This window comes from Haemorhous mexicanus, chromosome 16 (assembly GCF_027477595.1).
Source record: "Haemorhous mexicanus isolate bHaeMex1 chromosome 16, bHaeMex1.pri, whole genome shotgun sequence".
Taxonomy (NCBI): domain Eukaryota; kingdom Metazoa; phylum Chordata; class Aves; order Passeriformes; family Fringillidae; genus Haemorhous; species Haemorhous mexicanus.
In genome coordinates, this window is record NC_082356.1 from 1619043 (window position 1) to 1638677 (window position 19635).

At 51.2% G+C, this 19635-nt stretch overlaps 1 protein-coding gene across 1 annotated transcript; it reads left to right on the top strand.

Moving 5' to 3' along the window:
* Positions 1–9502: 9502 nt before the first annotated feature.
* Positions 9503–10523, top strand: LOC132335026 (olfactory receptor 14J1-like). The gene has a single exon (XM_059861152.1). The coding sequence runs from the start codon at positions 9503–9505 to the stop codon at positions 10433–10435; it is 933 nt and encodes a 310-aa protein (XP_059717135.1). The 3' UTR covers positions 10436–10523.
* Positions 10524–19635: the final 9112 nt, after the last annotated feature.

Consider the following 19635-nt stretch of genomic DNA (forward strand, 5'->3'; position numbering starts at 1 on the left):
TGTGGTACACAACGGCTTTCTCCATCTTTCTGCATTACCCACCAAGTGTAACCAGGTCCTTGGGCAAAACCAATCCCATGGATGTGTTTGCCTTTCCCTGAGGTGGGATTAATCCAAACAGTCTTTCCTAAAATACCTTTCATGTGTACCACAGGGACTTTATCTCCATCCACTGTGTGCAGGGGTTCAGACTGGGCAGAACCAGCTCGATTGATGAACCCTCAGGTGTTTACCATCCAGGCTGCTTTTCCTAAGTTCATTTCCCAATTTCTGAAGTTTCCCCTGCCAAGTGCCTTAAGGGTAGTCAGAAGTAGTCTGTTACACCGTTGAACTTTCCCAGCAGCTGGTGCATGATAGGGGATATGATATATCCATTCAATACGATGTTCCCTTGCCAAGGTGTTGATAAGGCCATTCTTGAAATGGGTCCTGTTGTCTGACTCAATTCTCTCAGGGGTTCCATGTCTCCAAAGGATTTGCTTTTCCAGGCCCAGGATGGTGTTCTGGGCAGTGGCATGAGGCACAGGGTGGGTCTCCAACCATCCTGTGGTGGCTTCCACCATGGTCAGCACATAGCACTTGCCCTGGTGTGTCTGGGGCAGTGGGATGTAGTCAATCTGCCAGGCCTCCCCATACCTGTACTTGGACCACCGCCCACCATACCACAGGGGCTTCACTCGCGGGGCCTGCTTGACGGCAGCACACATCTCACAGTCATGGATAACCTGAGAAACACTGTCCATGGTTAGATCTGGTTAGATCCACCCCTCGGTCTCGTGCCCACTTAGAAGTGACATCTCTACCCTGATGACCTGAGGCATCATGGGTAAATCAAGGTGAGAATAATTCCCTCTTATGTTGCCAATCTAAGTCTATCTTTGACACCTCTGTCTTTGCAGCCTGACCTACCTGCTCGTTGCTTCAGTGCTCCTCATTGGCTCTACTCTTGGGGACATGGGCATCTACATGACAGACTTTCACAGACAGATTTTCTACCCCACTGGCACTGTCTTTCCCCTCATCAGCAGCCCAGACTGGCTTTGCTCTATGCTGCCAGTTGGCCTTTTCCACTTTTCCAGCTAGCCCCAGAGAGCATTGGCTACCGTCCACAAATCAGTATAAAGGTAGAGCTTTGACCACTTTTCCATTTCAGCAATGTGCAGGGCCAGCTGAATGGCCTTGAGTTCAGCAAGTTGACTTGATCCACCTTCTGCTTTGGTAGCTTGTGAAACCTGTCATGTGGGGCTCCATACGGCTGCTTTCCATTTCTGATTCACCCCTTCCATGCAACAGGAACCTTCAGTGAAAAAAGCGTAGCATGTTTCCTCTGGTGGTAGTTGGTTGGATGGTGGAGCTTCCTCAGCCTGTGTCACTTGTTCCTGCTCCTCTTCACCAGTGAGACCAAAGTTTTCACCTTCCAGCCAGTTTGTAATTATCTCCAAAATCCCAGGGTGATTCAGGTTTCCAATACGAGCTCGCTGTGTGATAAGAGCAATCCACTTGCTCCATGCAGTGTTGGTGGTATGGTGGGTAGAGGGAACCTTTCCTTTAAACATCCACCCCAGCACTGGTGGTCGAGGTGCTAGGAGGAGTTGTGCTTCAGTGCCTATTACCTCCGAGGCAGCTTGAACTCCTTCATGGCGGCCAAGATTTCCTTCTCTGTTGGGGTATAGTTGGCTTCAGACCCTCTGTAGCTTCGACTCCAGAATCCAAGTGGTCGGCCTCAAGTCTCCCCAGGCACCTTCTGCCAAAGGCTCCAGGACAAGCCATGGCTCCCAGCTGCAGAGTAGAGCACGTTCTTCACCTCTGGTCCTGTCCTGACTGGGCCAAGGGCTACGGCATGAGCGATCTCCTGCGTGATCTGGGCAAAGGCTTGTTGCTGCTCAGGGCCCCAGTGGAAATTGTTCTTCTTACGGGTGATCAGGTAGAGAGGGCTCACAATCTGACTGTACTCAGGAATGTGCATTCTCCAAAAGCCTATGGCACCTAGGAAAGCTTGTGTTTCCTTCTTGCTGGATGGTGGAGACATTGCTGTGATTTTGTTGATGACATCAGTGGGAATCTGACGCCGTCCATCTTGCCACTTTACTCCCAGAAACTGGATCTCTCGGGCAGGTCCTTTGACTTTGCTCTTTTTGATGGTGAAGCCGGCTTTCAGGAGAATCTGGATAATTTCCCTTCCTTTCTCAAACACTTCTGCTGCCGTCCTCCCCCATACAATGATGTCATCAATGTATTGCAGATGTTCTGGAACCTCACCCTTTTCCAGTGCAGCCTGGATCAGTCCATGGCAGATGGTGGGGCTGTGCTTCCACCCCTGGGGCAATCGGTTCCAGGTATACTGCACGCCCCTCCAGGTGAAAGCAAACTGAGGCCTGCATTCTGCTGCCAGAGGAATGGAGAAAAATGCATTGGCAATGTCAACAGTGGCAAAGCACTTTGCTGCCTTGGACTCCAGCTCATACTGGAGTTCCAGCAGGTCCGGCACAGCAGCACTCAGTGGTGGAGTCACTTCATTCAATGCACGGCAGTCCACAGTCCATCTCCATTCTCCCTCAGATTTACGCACAGGCCAGATGGGGCTGTTGAAGGGTGAGTGGGTCTTGCTGACCACCCCTTGGCTCTCCAGCTCACGGATCATTTTGTGAATGGGGATCACGGCATCTCGATTCGTGCAATACTGCCGGCGGTGCACTATCGAGGTGGCAATTGGCACCTGTTGCTCTTCCACCTTCAGAAGTCCTACTGCAGATGGGTCTTCTGACAGTCCAGGCAAGGTGTTCAATTGCTTGACACCCTCTGCCTCTAAAGCAGCTATTCCAAATGCCCATCTGAATCCCTTTGGGTCCTTGAAATACCCACTTCGGAGGAAGTCTATGCCTAAAATGCATGGGGCCTCTGGGCCAGTCACAATAGGGTGTTTCTTCCACTCATTTCCAGTCAGGCTCACCTCAGCTTCCACCAAAGTGAAATCCTGGGATCCCCCTGTCACACTGGCAATAGAAACAGACTCTGCCCCCACATGTCTCGATGGGATTAATGTACATTGCGCACCAGTGTCGACCAAAGCTTCGTATTCTTGTGGTTCAGATGTGCCAGGCCAACGAATCCACACAGTCCAAAAAACACAGTTTTCCCTAGCCTCTACCTGGCTAGAGGCAGGGCCCCTCTAAGCCTGGTTATCCTTCTTTCCCTGGACATATGTCTTGGAGGTTCCTTCAAGGGCATCCAAAATATTGTCATTATCATCATATATGACAGTTCAGTTACTGGCTACTGGAGCTGCTTCCCTTTTGGAACTTCCTCTCTGAGTCTTCAGTTCACGTACCCATTGTACCAGAGCAGCAGTAGGTTTTCCATCCCATCTCCTCATGTTTTCTTCACAATCACGCAGGAAGAACCACAGCTCAGCTCGTGGGGTGTACCTTCTCTCTCCATCTGGGGAGCGTCTGCATTGGGCACCAGAACCTCTGATCTGTACTGCTGAGATTTGAAGAAGGTCTTCCTTAATCTCCTCTCTGAGCTTCTTGTGATTCTCCTCTATCTTATCCTCTGACCTCTGCAGACGTGTTCCCACTGCTGCGATTCTGGCATGTGTCGGGCCATGCACAGCGTCTGCATATGCTCGGAGTTTCTTTGCCATATCCAGCACGGTCTCCTCACCATCATCTCGCTTCATTATTGCTAGAGCAGAAGCATATTCATGTGGCCCAAGTTGTACAAGTTTTCTCCACATTACAGATGTGCATGGTACCAAGTCTGGATTTACAGTGTTTACATCATCCAAGAAGACAATATCTGCCACTGCCATTTCCCTCAAGCGTTACTGTTTGGTTTAGCTCCAGCCTGAGCAGCTGGAGTGTTGGCTGCAGCCTGAGTGATTGGAGTAGCTGCTGCTTTATCTCCCTGCCTGCCTGCCTCTGTCTGCTGCCCTTTAGTATCTAGCAGGGTGCGATAAGCGTAGGCCAGGGCCCAGCTTATTGCAATGAGACTTTTTTCCTTACAGTCACCATGGCATTTCTCTTTCAGGTATTTTCCCACCTCAGCTGGGTTCTGAATTTGTTCACATGGAAAATCCCAGTCTACAGGATCAGAAAATTCCTTCAGGGTTTGGCCCATATTTTCCCATTCTCCACACCACTCATCATTTTTCATGCCTGAGTCTACTTCTGGGTCAGGGGTCTTGTCAGCTCCTCTGGACATCTCAGCCCTCATTCTAGAGAAGCTGCAGACCATATAGAGGAAGCTTACCACATTAAATGCTACAAACATGGTCTCCTTACCATTCAGGGGAAACTGAACATTCTCAAAAAGTGACATAACAGATTCAGAGGAGAAGAAGGAAAGGAAAGGCTGGAAAGTCTCATTCCCTGCTCCTCCTCTAACAAACTGGGTGCAATTACTAATAAATTCCCAAAACATACTGCCGGAACTAGGACGCGGGGTAGGACGAAGAAACCATAAACCATACATATTGTAAGCAGACTCCAGTAACCTTGTAAATGCCCTATAAATCATTATCACCAAGGCCAGCAAAATAGCTGTTCCAATCCGTGCCCCTGTACTGTGAAACTTACGTCTTAGGGACAATAATCCTAGTGACCAGAAAGGTATTGAAACCTCAAAAAGGCTTATAGACCAGAACCACAGGAAGGCCTCCACACCAAGAGACATTACGAAATCGAGCAACATGGCTACTGACTGCTTTAACTCACTGCAGAGCAAGCACAACCAACATGCAATCAATAATGCTTTTTTCCACTTTCTCGAGCCTCATGTTGGGCGCCAGTATATATGTTTGTGCTGGTTCAGGGCAAATTTGGGAGAGAACCCCAAAGGGCCCCCCTAGGAAATCGGATTCTACCACCCCTCCCCCAGCAGGTCCAGGAGAAAATACTTCCTTGGAGAAAAGTGGAAAAAAACTGTTTATTAAACAAGAAAACTTAATATTAAACAATAAAACCCCTTGCTGCTCCAAAGGAGATGACAAACCCAGAAAGTCCCCTCCCCACATTCCAGTTCAGCTCACTCAGTCTCTTATCAGTCCCTCCGGCGCTGGAAATGCCGTGGCCCAGGCCCGGCCCGGCCCACCGATGCGAGCTGCTGGTGCTCTTATGGTTGTTCAGTCCAGAGCAGGTGTGAACAGGTCCAGAGAAAGGGGAAAAAAAAAAGGAAAAAAAAAAAAAGCACAGTCCAGGGAATTTCTTTGCCTCAGCTAGCTAAACTAACTAAAAAGCAAGAAATAAAAAGAGAGCCCTGTCCCGCCGTCTGTTCATCCGCAGAACCACGCAGTCCAGAAGCAGGAATGTGTAGGAGTGAGTTCAGTGTCTGAAAACAAACTGGGCGCCTCCTCTCCCCCCCTCAATCTTTGAAGCAAGTCTTAAAGGTGCAAAACTTACTATTCAGCATAAACGGAATGAGACGATTGGGGATAAAAGCATCATATAGTCAACCTAGGACACACTGCAGAACCAAGGTGATTCCTGCTGACAGTACAGAACCTCATGGAACCAAGGGCCAATTCTGGACAGCAGGGCCATGGAACCAAGGAGTCCATTGGGACATTACAGAACCTCATGGAATCAAGGTGTCCATCTCACTCTACTGAACCTCATGGAACAAAGGGTCCCTTGTGACACTGTGGAGCCAAGGACACTGCTGTTGGCTGTACGAAAGCTCAAGGAACCAAAAGTCCATTGTGACATTCTGGGGCCTCACGGAACCATGGAGACCATTATGACACTTCAGGACTCACTGGAACCAAGGGGCCATTTAACCTAAGGGTCATTGTAGCACGGCGGAGCCTCATGGAATCAAGGGGATCTTAGTGGGGCTCCATGAGACCACAGAGAGATTCTGACTCTGTGGAACCAAGGAGACCATTGTGACACTACAGGGTGCGGTGGAACTAAGAACTTGTGTGACAGGGTGGAGCCCAATGGAATCAAGGGGCCATTCCCTATTTCAGGGTTTCATGGAGCCAAGGTGTCCTTGTGACACTGTGGGGCATCATGGAGTCCTGGAGACCATTCTGGCACTTTGAGGCCTTGTTGAATCAAGGGGCTCTGCAGGCCCTTGTGGAACCAAGGAGCTCTTTGTGACACTGCAGGGACTCATGGAAGCAATGAGACCATTCTGGAACTCTGAGTCCCCATGGCACCAATGGGCCATTGTGACACTATGGGTCCCCATGGCACCAAGGGGCCAGTGTGACACTATGGGTCCCCATGGAACCAAGGGGCCAGTGTGACACTATGGGTCCCCATGGAAGCAAGGGACCAGTGTGACACAGCCATGCCTGTGGAACCATGGGTCCATTGTGATCTTTGGGAGCCCAATAGAACCAAGGGGCCATTGTGGCACTCTGCACAGTCCCATGGAACCAAGGAAACCATTTTGGCACTGCATGGCCTCATGGAAGCAAGGGGCCATTGTGCCACTGCAGAGCCAAGGAGATCCTGGTGGTGTTGCTGGGTCTCCTGGAAATAAAGATCTCTTGTGATACTACGGGGCCTCATGGAACCAAGGGGCAATTGGGATCCTGCATGTCCCAAAGAATCCAAGAACATGGAACAGGTCTGGCTGGCTTGGCCTCCCTGTGGCCACCTGACTGGTTCAGCTGACCTTGGCATGTTGAGGGTTGCTTCTCATCTAGCCCTGGAGTTCCGTGCATTCCTTCCTGTGGGAAAGAACTCTCCTCCTCCTCCTCCAGGGGTTCATGGCTAAAATTGGGATTCTACCTCCATATTTGATAAAATCCAAAGACTGTCCCATATGAAAGAGATCTGGATGGCCTTTGGCATCTGGGTGGGCCACCTCTCATCTACCCTGAAAACACTGAAGGGCTGTGCTTTTCTTTCCTTGGAAAACCCATCTTTCCAGTCCAGGTGTCCATAGCCAGAATTGGGAATTGCCTCCAAAATTCCTTATATCCAAGGATAAGTCTCAGACCAAACTTGCCAGGACTGCCTAGGTTCCTTTGGCTTCCTGAGGGCCAGCTCTCTTCTGCCTGTAAAACACTGGGGCTCTCTACTTTCCTTCCTAAGGAAAAGAACTGTCCTTCTTGTCCAGGTGCCCATGGAGAAAACTGAGATTTGGCCTCCAAACTCCATCTATCCAAGGATTGCTCCCAGACAAAAGCTGCCGAGACAAACAGGTCTGGCTGGCCTTAGCCTCCTTGGGGCTGCCTCTAATCAGCCTTTGAAACACTGGGGCTCTGCCATTTCCTTCCTGTGGAGAAGAACTGTCATTCTGGTGCAGGCACTCATGGCTGAAATGGAATTCCACTTCCAAAACTCCCCAAATATACAAGGGCTGCTTTTAGACAAAAGCTGCAAGGACAGACAGGTCTGGCTGGCCTTGGCCTCTGGTGACTGCGTCAGTATAGGGACAGAGGAGCTCTGTGCTCAGTGGGGTGGGGACTGAGGACAGCAGAGGAGAGGCATGGGAGGGATTCAAGGGTGGTTTCAGAGATGGTGGATCCTTTTGATGTAGTAGAGAAGAGCCAGAGAAAGAAAAAAATCAAAGCTAAGAGCAGCTGGGGAAGCCCAGATTAGGAACAAAGAGCAAGGAATTTCCCTGCCAGGGCAGGGCTGAGGTGCAACACATCCCTCAGAAAGAGCCTGGGTCAGCCCAAGGCTTTGTGTGGGCAGGCAGAGGCAGGCAGGAGGCAGAGCTGTCAGCAAAGGAAGGGGCCAGCCAGGTGGGGCAGCCGGGGGATGAGCACAGCCTGCAGGGACAGAGGCGCAGGGCAGGGACACCGTAGCACAGCCTGGGCTGCACAGGGCACAGGCATGGGCAGCAGCTGCCAGGCCCTGACAGAGCCAACTTGGGCAGCACTTTGGCCATTGCTGCTGGGCCTGGGCCTGAGCCAGGAGCAGGAGACAAGTGACCCTTGCAGGCCTGGGGCCTCATGGCCTCCTTGTCCCTGCTCAGCAGCCTGGCAGGGGCCGCCCCATGCTCCTGCCCTTGGCACTGCACACCCCACATGCCAGTGCCCATCCCGGGAAGAGCCCTGAGCAAGGAGGGAGGGACAGGATCTGCCTGGCCAGGGGCTGGGGCTCAGGCCTTGGCCCTTTGCATTCCTGAAACACATCCAGCTTTGCTCAGCACCAGAGACACCTTGGCCTTGTTTGTCCCCAGCTGTCATCACTGCCTCCAGTGTTCTGCTCTAACTGGAACCTGGGGACGCTTTCTCAGTTGTGTCCCTCAGTGGGACCCATTAAATCTTCAAGAAACTTTGGAGATTGATTGTGACTTTGAATTCTTGAGATATTTCTTCTACTCCCTCTCAGGGAGTGATGTTCAGGGCCTGAGCACCCAACCCACAAGAGAAGTCCTTGTGCTGTGTCTGTTCTGCTGAGCTGGGCTGGGCTCCTGGAACAGAAGGAACTCCTGGCAATCAAGAAGATCTTCAAAATAACACATCCTCAGGAGCAGCTCCTCTCCCAACCCAGCAGGGCTGAGGGCACTGTCTGCGGCCACCCCGGGCACAGCACAGAGACAGAGATATTTTCAATCAGTCAGGGCTGTGAAGATGCTGAGAAGTGACTGGGGGAGAATCACTGCCAGCCCTTGGCACAGGAACCTCTGGCTGCAGGACAAGGCAGCTGCAGCTCCTGGAGCCATCTCCTAAAGCTGGAACATCCCAATGCCTCCAGACGCTGTGAGTACATTCTCTGATTGTCTCTTGTGCAGAGCAGCCAGGGGTGCCCAGGGCTGTCCTGCAGAGCAGGGTCCTGCAGCCCAGGGCACTTTGCTGGGGCAGGGACTCTGCTGCCTGCCAGGGACAGCTCTCAGCCAGCCCTGGCAGCTGCTCCAAGCACTGTGGGACCAGATCTGGGTGGGAGGAGACAGCTGGTAAGGCTTGGAAGAGTTTCTGTTGTGTGGTGAGGATGCTGCATTGTTAAGGGATGCTCCCAGCATGACACTGATCTCCAGGGTATTTCCTGGTAGATTAAATGATAAGCACAGCAAGGCAGGGTCTGCATAAAACAAAAAAATCCTGCTTTATTAATCCATTTCTCTGGGATGCCTGGATAGAAAAATGCACTTAGATATTCCTGTCTCACTTTAGACAGAGAAAAATTATTAAAAAAAAAAAAAATTCTCTGAGATCTGAATATACCAGGCAGTGCCAGAAATCAGCACAGGGTTCCTTAGGGCAGCATCAGCATCGCTTTTCCAGTCCTTTTCAGGATTGGTCTGACATTCCCATCAGAGCCTGCAGAGCCAGAGCTGCCCTTGGGCAGTGCCAGAGCTGGGAGGGGTCTGCAGGGCAGAGCTGAGCCCCCAGGGCTGAGCTGCGCTCAGGCAGCACTGACATGGCCCAGTCCTGGGCACAGGGAGCAGCTGCTGGCAGGGACAGCTCCAGGTAGCAGAGCCCTGGGCAGGCAGTGGAGGGAAAGTGCCCCCAGGCTGTGCTGGGATATTTGAAATTCTCCACAAACTGAAGTATTGCATGATTACTTATTCTACAGACCCCCATGCCAAGACAGAGCAAATGTCCAACAGCAGCTCCATCAGCCACTTCCTCCTGCTGGCACTGGCAGACACGCGGCAGCTGCAGCTCCTGCACTTCTGCCTCTTGCTGGGCATCTCCCTGGCTGCCCTCCTGGGCAACGGCCTCATCATCAGCGCCGTAGCCTGCGGCCACCACCTGCACACGCCCATGTTCTTCTTCCTGCTCAACCTGGCCCTTAGCGACCTGGGCTCCATCTGCACCACTGTGCCCAAAACCATGCACAATTCCCTCTGGGACACCAGGACCATCTCCTACTCAGGATGTGCTGCTCAGGTGTTTCTGTTTGTCCTTTTCTATTCAGCAGAAGTTTCCCTCCTGACCATCATGTGCTACGACCGCTACGTGTCCATCTGCAAACCCCTGCACTACGGGACCGTCCTGGGCAGCAGAGCTTGTGCCCACATGGCAGCAGCTGCCTGGGCCAGTGCCTTTCTCAGTGCTCTGCTGCACACAGCCAATACATTTCCCCTGCCCCTGTGCCAGGGCAATGCCCTGGGCCAGTTCTTCTGTGAAATCCCACAGATCCTCAAGCTCTCCTGCTCACACTCCCAGCTCAGGGAACTTGGATTTCTTGCTGTTGGTTCCTGTATAGCTTTTGGTTCTTTTGTGTTCATTGTTTTCTCCTATGTGCAGATCTTTAGGACTGTGCTGAGGATCCCCTCTGAGCAGGGATGGCACAAAGCCTTTTCCACCTGCCTCCCTCACCTGGCCGTGGTCTCCCTGTTCCTCAGCACTGCAGCCTTTGCCTACCTGAAGCCCCCATCCATCTCCTCCCCATCCCTGGATCTGGCAGTGTCAGTTCTGTACTCGGTGGTGCCTCCAGCCCTGAACCCCCTTATCTACAGCCTGAGGAACCAGGAGGTCAGGAATAGCCTGAAGAAAATGATATCAATTGGTTTTCAGAAGCAATAAACTCTCATTCTTCTGCATATCTCTTATGATGTTACTCTTTAATTCTCACTCTGTGTCCTGTATTTTTTGCCGTTTACATAGGCGTTAAACTTTTGTGAATTTGTTCACAGAACAATGTTTGACTCCAGTATTTTTATTTTAATATTTATCTTTCTTTTTGCACCCAGATACTGGAAAACCAGCATATGTATGCTACATATATGCTAACACAAATTAAAGAACTCTGTATTGCCATGTGTGCCTGACATCTTTCCTCCCTGATTTCTAGAGCTGCAGGGTCCGTGCCTCTGGGCAGAGCTGGAGGAGAAAAAGGAACCCCAGTGTTCCTCACTTCCAGGGAGCCCCAGGACTTCTCCTCCATAGCCTCCCCTGCCTTCACTGCCACACTCCCCTTCAGAACCCCTGTGCTGGTTTAGGGCCTCAGGGCTCTGCCAGCTCAGTCCCTGTCATGCTGTGTGCCTGTCAAGGGAATGCAGGCAGGGACAGGTTGTGGGCACTGCTGGGACAGAGCTGGGCTCTGCAGCAGCATTTCCATCATGCAAGGGCATCTCCCCAGTGCAGGGCCTGAAAGCTTCAATCTCCTTCCCAGTTACTCTCAGGGATGTGCCCAGCACAGTGCCCTGGAGAGGAAACCAGCAGTGCCCAGCAGAAGTGTGGCAGTGATCAGGGTGGGGGCTGTCCCAGCAGTGCAAAGCCAGCACTGCTACAGCAGTGGCCTCTCACCCCAGGTCACAGAGGTTCTTCTTCTCTCCATGGAGGGACATCAAGTGCCCGGGTCAGGAGTCTGTGTCTGCAGTGCATGGACACTCCACAGCCCTGAACATCCTGTGTGTGTGAGGGGACATAAACCCAGTGAGCACAAACTCCTTCAGCTGCTCCTGGACTTTCCAGAGAGTAACATCCCCTGGGAACCCCTGAGTGTAGGGCTGGGACGAGCTCCTGAGCACAGAGCTCCCTGTGTCCATCCCTCTGGCTGTGGGACACCTCAGGCAGGGCAGAGCAGGGCAGGGTGACACCCGCAGGGCTGAGGTCCCTGCCAGGCTCTGGCAGTGGCAGCAGAGCCCAGGGAGCCCCTGCCCGTGCTGCAATGAACTCTGTGTGTGTGTGCAAGGGAAGGACTCGTGTCCCTGGGCAGCCCTGGGGCTGGGAGGAGGGCATGAGCCCAGCTCAGGGGTGGGCACCTGGCAGAGCCCTGACATTTCTGGCTGTGCCCATAAGAGAAGAGTTGGGCAAGGTGACTGTGGTTAAACCCCTCTGGCCATCAAGTACAGCCAAGTGTCTCTGTCACTGTCCCTCCTTCATCAGAAAACAGGAGAAAATAAGGTGAAAACATTGGGGGTCATCATAAAGAGAGATTAATACTGGAGGGACCAAAAAGCAAAGGCCAAATGCAGAAGCAAGGAAAACCATGGGAAAACAAGAGTTCAGCACCTGTAGTGGTTGCTTTGGAAGACAAATGTATTAATACAGAAAATCCAGAGACCTTCTTGTCCCCCTCATTTCCCTGCTATCTGGACATCACAGGGAATGGAAGAGCCCTTGGGTCAGTCCAGCCAAGCTGTCCCATCCCTGTGCCCCCAGGAACACCTGCCCACCCCCAGCCCATTGGGGGAGCAGGTTGCAGAGAAGCCTCATGTGGGGCGAGCCCTGCTCAGGGACAGACAAAGCCTTGGGCTGGGACCAGCCCTGCTGCAGCCACAAGAGCCAAGCACAGCAGGACAGGGGTGCTCTGGGCAAAGGGAACTCCATCCCAGCCACACCCAGGCCAAGGGGGCTCAGGGGGCTCTTCCCACCTCTGCTATTCCACAATTGAATGAATCTTTTCCTTGGAGAGCTCTTTGAAGAGACAATTGCCAGAGAGGCAGAAGCAGAGCTATAAAATGCTCCAGTACAAACACAGCAGCTCCTGTGAGGAATGAACCCTCCCAGTGCAGTGCTGTGGCAGGAGCAGCACCCAGAAGGAGGGGGATGAGCTCAGTGCATGTATGTGTGTCCCCAGACACAGAGGGTGAGGGTGGACAGAGGTCAGAGCAGGGCTGGCAGTGGCAGGGCAGAGCCAGGGGGCAGTGAGATCGGAGTGTGCAGCCTGAAGGGACACAGCCAACACAGGACAAGCTGTGCTGGACATGGCCAAGGGCCCTGGCAGGGCTTGCAGTGCCCAGGAGAAGCCACATCTTGGTGCCCTGGGCACAGCAGGGTCTGTGCCACCAAGGGCTGGGAGGAGACACCTTGTCCTGAGGCACTGGGGCCTCCTGGCACAGCCCCAGCCAGGCTGGGCACTGTCAGCCCCTTGTCCTGCCCTCAGCATCCCCCCTGCCCTACATCCCAGTGGCCTCAGGGATCTGCTGGAAGGAGTCCCTGGGGAGCCTTGCTCAAGAATGGCCCTGGGGGCTCCTTAATGCTCCCAGGGACTTTGGGTTTTGCTTTTGCCTGGGAGTCTCTGAGAGGTTTGTGCAATCATGGCCTCCGGTTCTCTTCTCTAAAGAGTCCAGAAAGAGCCTGTGTTGGTGATGGACCACACTGGACTGACACTGAAACTGCATGAAAAACAGAAACTCCAACAACACCTTACAGAATTTAGGCATTACTTTATTCTTGCCAGGATGTCATTGCGGCCATCACATGCAATAGAAATTATTCCATCCACACGTGTCCGGGTTCCACAGTGAAAATCATTACATCACACATTGTTCTTTACTACGCTTCTCACATATTTATACAGAAAAAACCCAAAGAAATTAATGTTCTTTGCTCTCAAATTATCCAATTCTTAGTATTCCATCTGCTATTGCTGATTGATCCGTTCGCCTTTGATGTCAATTAAGTCCTCATTCTTTGATTCCCTTCTCAATCTTCTCCCAGACCAGGTGTCTCTGCACACTGGGGGTGATGTTCATTATTGTTCATTTACCTCCTGTTCATCTTCTGGCCACTCCCAATTTGTAGATGTTAAGCTCATCAGGCCTCACCCAGCCTTGGTGAGCAGAGTCTTTTGAAGAGAAACTTCAATTCCCCTCTACCTGGGCAAACAAGCCCCTGACTGAAGTTACGTTAAAAGAAACCAGAAGTTGTATCATTTCTGATAATTCCATTAGGTTCCATAGTGTCACAGTGCTCTCCTTGGCTCCATGAAGCCATGCAGTGTCACATCGAACCTGGGTTCCACCAAGCCCTGCGGTGTCACCCTTGACCCTTGGTTCCATGAGGCCACACAGTGTCACCGTGGCTCCTTGGTTCCATGAGGCCCTGCAGTGTCACTGTGGCTCCTTGGTTCCAGTGGTCCCACAGTGTCACCGTGGCTCCTTGGTTCCATGAGGCCCCACAGTGCCACCCTTGCCCCTTGGTTCCAGTGGCCCCACAGTGCCACCCTTGCCCCTTGGTTCCATGAGGCCCTACAGTGCCACCGTGGCTCCTCGGTTCCATGAGGCCCCACAGTGTCACCCTTGCCCCTTGGTTCCATGTGGGCCCCCAGAGTCACAACAGCCCCTTGGTACCATGGCCTAGTTTTTGGCAGTGGTGGGGCACAGGGATGGCTCCGTGAGAAGCTGCTGGAAGCTTCCACCGTGCCTGGCACAGCCAATCCCTGATGGCTTCAAGGATGGACCTGCTGCTGGCCAAGGCTGGGCCAGTTACAAACGGTGGTAGCGCCTCCATGATAACAGATTTAAAAAGGAACTAAAATAGAGATTGTTGTGCAGTTTTAACTCCAGTCAGAAAAGAGCAGAGGGAGAACATGATAGAAGAACAACTCTGCAGACATCAAGGTCAGTGCAGAAGGAGGAGGAGGTGCTCCAGGCACTGGAGACCCAGACACCCTGTAGGAGAGCCATGGAGAGAGGGCCCCTGCTCCCAGGCTGGAGCAGCCTGTCCTTGGAGGAATGCACCCCATGGAAGAGTGACCCATGCTGCAGCAGTTTGGGAAGGACTGCTGTCCCTGGGATGGACTCACACTGCAGCAGTTTGCAGAGGGCTGTTGCCCCTGAAATGGACTCACATTGGAGAAGTTCCTGCAGAACTGCCTCCCTCGGGAGGGACCTACGGTGCAGCAGGGGAACCACCCCTCTCCATGAGCAAGGGCAGAAGCCATGGGTGATGAACTGACCATAACCCCCTTTCCCTGTCTCCCTGCACTGCTGGGGTAGGAGGTAGAGCTGGAAGGAGGGAGGTGAGGGGCTTATTTTATTTCCCCTTATCCTGCTCTGAGTTTGTTAGTAATAAATGAATTTCATATCTCTAAGCTAAGCCTGTTTTTCCCAGGACAGTATTTGATGAGTGATCTCTCCCAGTCCTTATCTCAACCCATGAGCCCTTTATTAAATTTTCTCTGTCCTGCAGAGGGGAGTGAGCGAGCAGCTCTCATGGATGCCTGGCATCTGGCCTGGGTCAACCCACGACACCTTGGTACCACAGGGTCACAATGGACCCTTGGTTCTAAGGGGTCTCACTGGTTCCATGAGGACCTGCAGGGCCACTTAATTCAACAAGGCCTCAAAGTTTCACAGTGGTCTCCAGGATTCCATGAGGCCCTGCAATGTCAAACTGGACCTTTGGATCCATGGGGGCCCACAGTGTCACAATGGGGCCTTTTGGTTCTACAGCATCACAATGGCCCCTCGGTTCCATGTGTCCTGCACTGTTCCATGGATCCTTAGTGCCATGGGTTCCTGTAGTGTCACAAGGGTCTCCTTGGTTTCATGGTGCCACATGTTGCCATAATTTCCATGGTATCACAACTGCCCCTGAGCCCCAAGAGGCCCCATAGTGTGACAGTGGCCCCTTTCTTCCATGATGCCTTGTAGAGTCACAATGGTGTCCAAGATTCCATCAGGCCCTGCAGTGTCACCATGGACAGTTGGTTCAATGACGCTCCCCAGTGTCACCATAGCCCCTTGGTTCCACAGAGCCCCACTGTGTCACTATGGTCCCTTTGGTTCCAAGGCTCAGAAGTGCCAGAATGACCCTTTGCTTCCATCAGGCCTTGAAGTTTCAAAATGGTCTCCATGGTTTCATGAGTACCCCCCGTGTCACAAGCGACTCTTGGTTCCCTGAAGTTCTTCAGTGTCACAATGGGCCCTTGGTTCCATGAGGTTTGGTAGAGTCGCAGTTGACTCTTGGCTCCATGAAACCTTGCTGTGTCACAATGCCCATGGTTCCATGAGTTTCCATGGTGTCACCACGGTCTCTTGGATCCCCAGTATCACCATGGTCTCCTTGGTACCATCCAGGCCTTGTAACAAGAGACAGCGAGCCATTTTGTGCCTTGCTAATGAAAGGCTGCAGAACTCATGGTTGTGAGGCTGTTTCACTGATAAGAAACAATAAATACCTGAGTCTGAAATATCATCTCAAGTACCTTCAATCCCAACCTCAACAGAGGCAGAAAATGCAAACAGAGATTCCACAGTAAATCAAAAACAGGGACCATATTTTGAATGCAGGCAAAATGCATTCAAGTGCTTTCAAATGCACTCGATATGATGGGGAGCTGATATTCCCCTATTCCAAGAGTGAACTTAATAAGGGCTGACTAATTAAGGAATTACAGAGAACCACAGTATGAGAAAATCAGGTGGCATAGGTAATTCTAGGATAGGGAGATCGGAAAGCAAGACCAGATGAACCACTGTAGCCACCACCAAGAAGATCACGTTCACGTGCTGTGGGCAGCAACCCCATCAGGCCGTGTCACGATCCGCTGGGACAAGGGGGGTCCTGATGGTTCGTTTTACCGATCTCAGAGTGCAAACACACACAGCAGGGGACTTTCAGTATTAACCAAAACAAATGCACCTTGTATTGAGTGCCCAGAGCAGATGTGATAGAAGGATTAGAAAGGAGATAAAGGACAGAGAGAGAGAGAAAGGGGGGGGAGGTGAATAGCTACCAACATAGACACGAAATCCTCGTGGTCCGGCCAACAGATCCATCTTGAAACCTCGGGGAGAATCTCAAAGTCTTTGGTTAACTTGGGGTCTTTTATAATCTACCGCCGGGAGGGGAGCAGGACGGCACATCGAGGGAACAGGTACAGGACAGTGGAGAATGAGTCCCTTGAGAACAGGTTGTCACGATCCGTCCCTATGAATGGGTTTCATGATGGTTCGTAAGGGATCTCAGGGTGCAAAAAGAACCAACACGGTACAGGGGGGTGTTGCAGCAATAATCCAAACAAATGCACCTTTATTGAATGACCACAGCAAAATGCGATGGAGGGATTAAGGGAGAGAAAGATAGAGAAAGAGAGAGAGAAAGAAAAAGGGGAATAGAGCTACCAAACGTAAAGACAAAGTCCTTAGGTCCAGTCCAGGTGAGGATCTGCCTGTTACATTGGGGAGATCTCCGAGATGCAGTCCATCTGGACTCCAATTATACACTTTTTGTTGAGGGGGAAGGGGGATTATTTCAAAACTGAATCTATTGTATCATCTGGTAAAATAATGGTATTTGGAAAAGGGGTACACACAGTTTATATCAGTGGGCAAGGGCCATTGTTTTCGTGGTCCAATGCCCACACCTGCAACATCCATCTTGCTTTGGTCAGCTCGCCTCCCCCGCGCACCTCCCCGGGCTGGGGGCTTCAGTCCCAGTCCTTGGGGAGTGTAGGAGCGGCCTTTCTCACGTGGGGATTTCTCAGGTTTTTCTCTGGTGGAGAGGCTTCTGTCATCTCAGCTTGTCTGTCACAGTGCTTGCAGATGAACGAGAGGGGTCTCCTGTGGGAGACCACTCAAAAGCTCAGGAGAAGTTCAGCCAGGCCAAGAGGTGGGACAGCTTCCAAGGCTATTGTTGCAAAAAGGGCTCAGTGCCCCCTTCTTCTCATTGGGCTCAGTGTAGCATGCAGAAAAATGCACCTGTGGAAACAGTAACTTAGCAATTCCTTCAGGTCTTAGAGCCCCTGGCTTGGCGGGGAACTTTCCACTGTAGGGCCAGGAATGGGACAAAGGGGGTCTTCTGAGCGATCTCTCAGTGACAGTTGTGAGGCAGATTGGAGGATATTTCAGACAGACTCTCTCACAGGTACAGACAGTCCAGTTCTGAACAGGACAAACCGGTGCCAGCAGTGAGCGGGGCCCGTTGTTTCAGGACTGGTTCCTATGGGAAACATCCCGCTCCCAATGGCAGACATCCCGCTTCAGTCAGCCCAGCACCCCTGTTAGAATTTTAAGGATCTCAGTCTCAGTCCTTGGGAAGGGCTTCAATCTCCGTCCTCAATGGCGGTTGTGAGGCAAATGAGGGATCTTTGGACTCTCTTACAGACTGACATCCCAAAGCATAAAAAAATTATACATTTTGCCTTAAAAAAAAATGCAATGAATTACTAAAATTATAATTATTTTTGATTTATATTAGTATTATTCTATGTCTCTATTACCAAATTTCAATATTTATATTTAAAAATCCATACATTTTTAGCAACCAAAAATTTATTGGTCATTGTGTGGTGGAACCTGGTGTGTTTTGTTCATGTTCTGTTCACTAAAGGGCTAAAGATAGAGGGACTAAAACAGACCTAAAACCATGTGTAACCAAAACTGCATACAATCACAAGTATATTTTTGCTTAATAAATGCTTGCTTAAAATATTTTTCCTTAATAAATGCTTGCTCAATAAACCATAAGTTCTAGAATTTTAGGTATGACCACGAGTTGAGGAGGAGTCGACCGGAGGACGGCCTGGGAGGACTAGCAGCCTTCATCAGACAACGACCAGCAGAGGAGGACCCCTTAGCACCAAGAAGACACGTGCGCAGAGAACTTTCTGGACACGTCCCCAACGAGAAGAGATACAGTATAAAAGTTAGACTGTATCGAACAGTGGGTGCGGCAGTCCTTGGCGAGCGGAGGCTCCCCTGCCACCCAGCGCTGATTTTGCTTATGCCTTGCTTGCTGTAATTAATAAATTCCAATTGGACTAAGCTTATTAGAGTTTGCTTCAATTCATAACAATTTGGTGCCGTGACTCAGATGGGATTGCTTCGGTAGAACCGACCTGCCGAGGAGGCGCCCCACCACTGGTTCTGGTGGCCTCGGTAGTTCCAAACTCTGCCCCACTCCCACCGACGAACCAAAATTCAAGTCAGTAAGCAAAGGAAACCGGTTGGCCCTAAAAACTTTGTGCACAAAGGTCCGGACGAAGACACAGGACGCGTGAGTATCTGTGCAGGGGATCCGTTCGGTCGGGGCCGGGTATCCTGGAGTGTTGCGAGTGGTGTTGTGCGTGAGAGGGGAGCCGGCAGCTCGGACTCCCCAAGTGAGTGCGGCCCCTCAGTAGTGCGGTTCCCATTGTCCGCGAGGACGTGGGCCACGAACCAGGGGAAGCGAGTGAATTTGCAAACACGAGCGTCTGAGTGCACTCCAGAAGACGGGACAGGGGAAGAGCAAGCCCTCTGTGCCTGTGAGGTTACCCCCAGTGCTGAGATATAGTCCACTGGGATGTATGTTAGATAAGGTTACCCCAGTGCCAAAAAGATAGTTCACTGGGATGTATGTTAGACAATTGGAAACATTATCCTAGCACAGGGGATAAAGACAAAGTAAAGATGATTCACTATTGTGTAGAAATATGGGGAGGAAGACAAATTTCAAAAGGTGTTTACTGGCCTATACTTGGTTCAGCCAAAGATTGGGTGAGACAATTTTGGATGTGTGGGTTAACGACAAGACTCCCTTTAATCAGGAGGAGAGTGATTATGCAAAAGTTTGGTTGGAGAAACCTGGTAGTGAAGTACGTTTATTTACTTTAAAAGAGAAAATTGGAAACTAAGAGCCCAGAAAACGGAATAAGAGGGAGGAGGACATTCCATGCATTCCACCCCCATATGTACTCCCGCAAGTTCCCAATGCACCCCCTGCACAAGATCAGGCAGAAGGATTAGAGGAGGATCCTCTTCCTTTCCGAGAGGAGAACCCAGGGCTCTTAGAACAAGGAGGGCCAAGAACAAGGAGTAAAACAAGACACCTAAACCTCTATCCTTTAAGGGAAATACCTATGGGAGGAGCACAACCGGGAATAGGCTTCATCTCTGTTCCTCTTAACTCAGGGGATGTAAGGGAATTTAAGAGGGAAATGGGGAAACTGTTGGAAGACCCCCTTGAAGTTGCAGAAAGATTAGATCAGTTTGTGGGCCCTAATACTTATACCTGGGAAGAGTTACAAGTAATCTTGGGTATTCTTTTCACTATAGAAGAGAAGAATATGATTC

Coding starts and splice junctions, on each gene's coding strand:
- LOC132335026 (XM_059861152.1), top strand. CDS start 9,503: ATGTCCAACAGCAGCTCCATCAGCCACTTCCTCCTGCTGGCACTGGCA.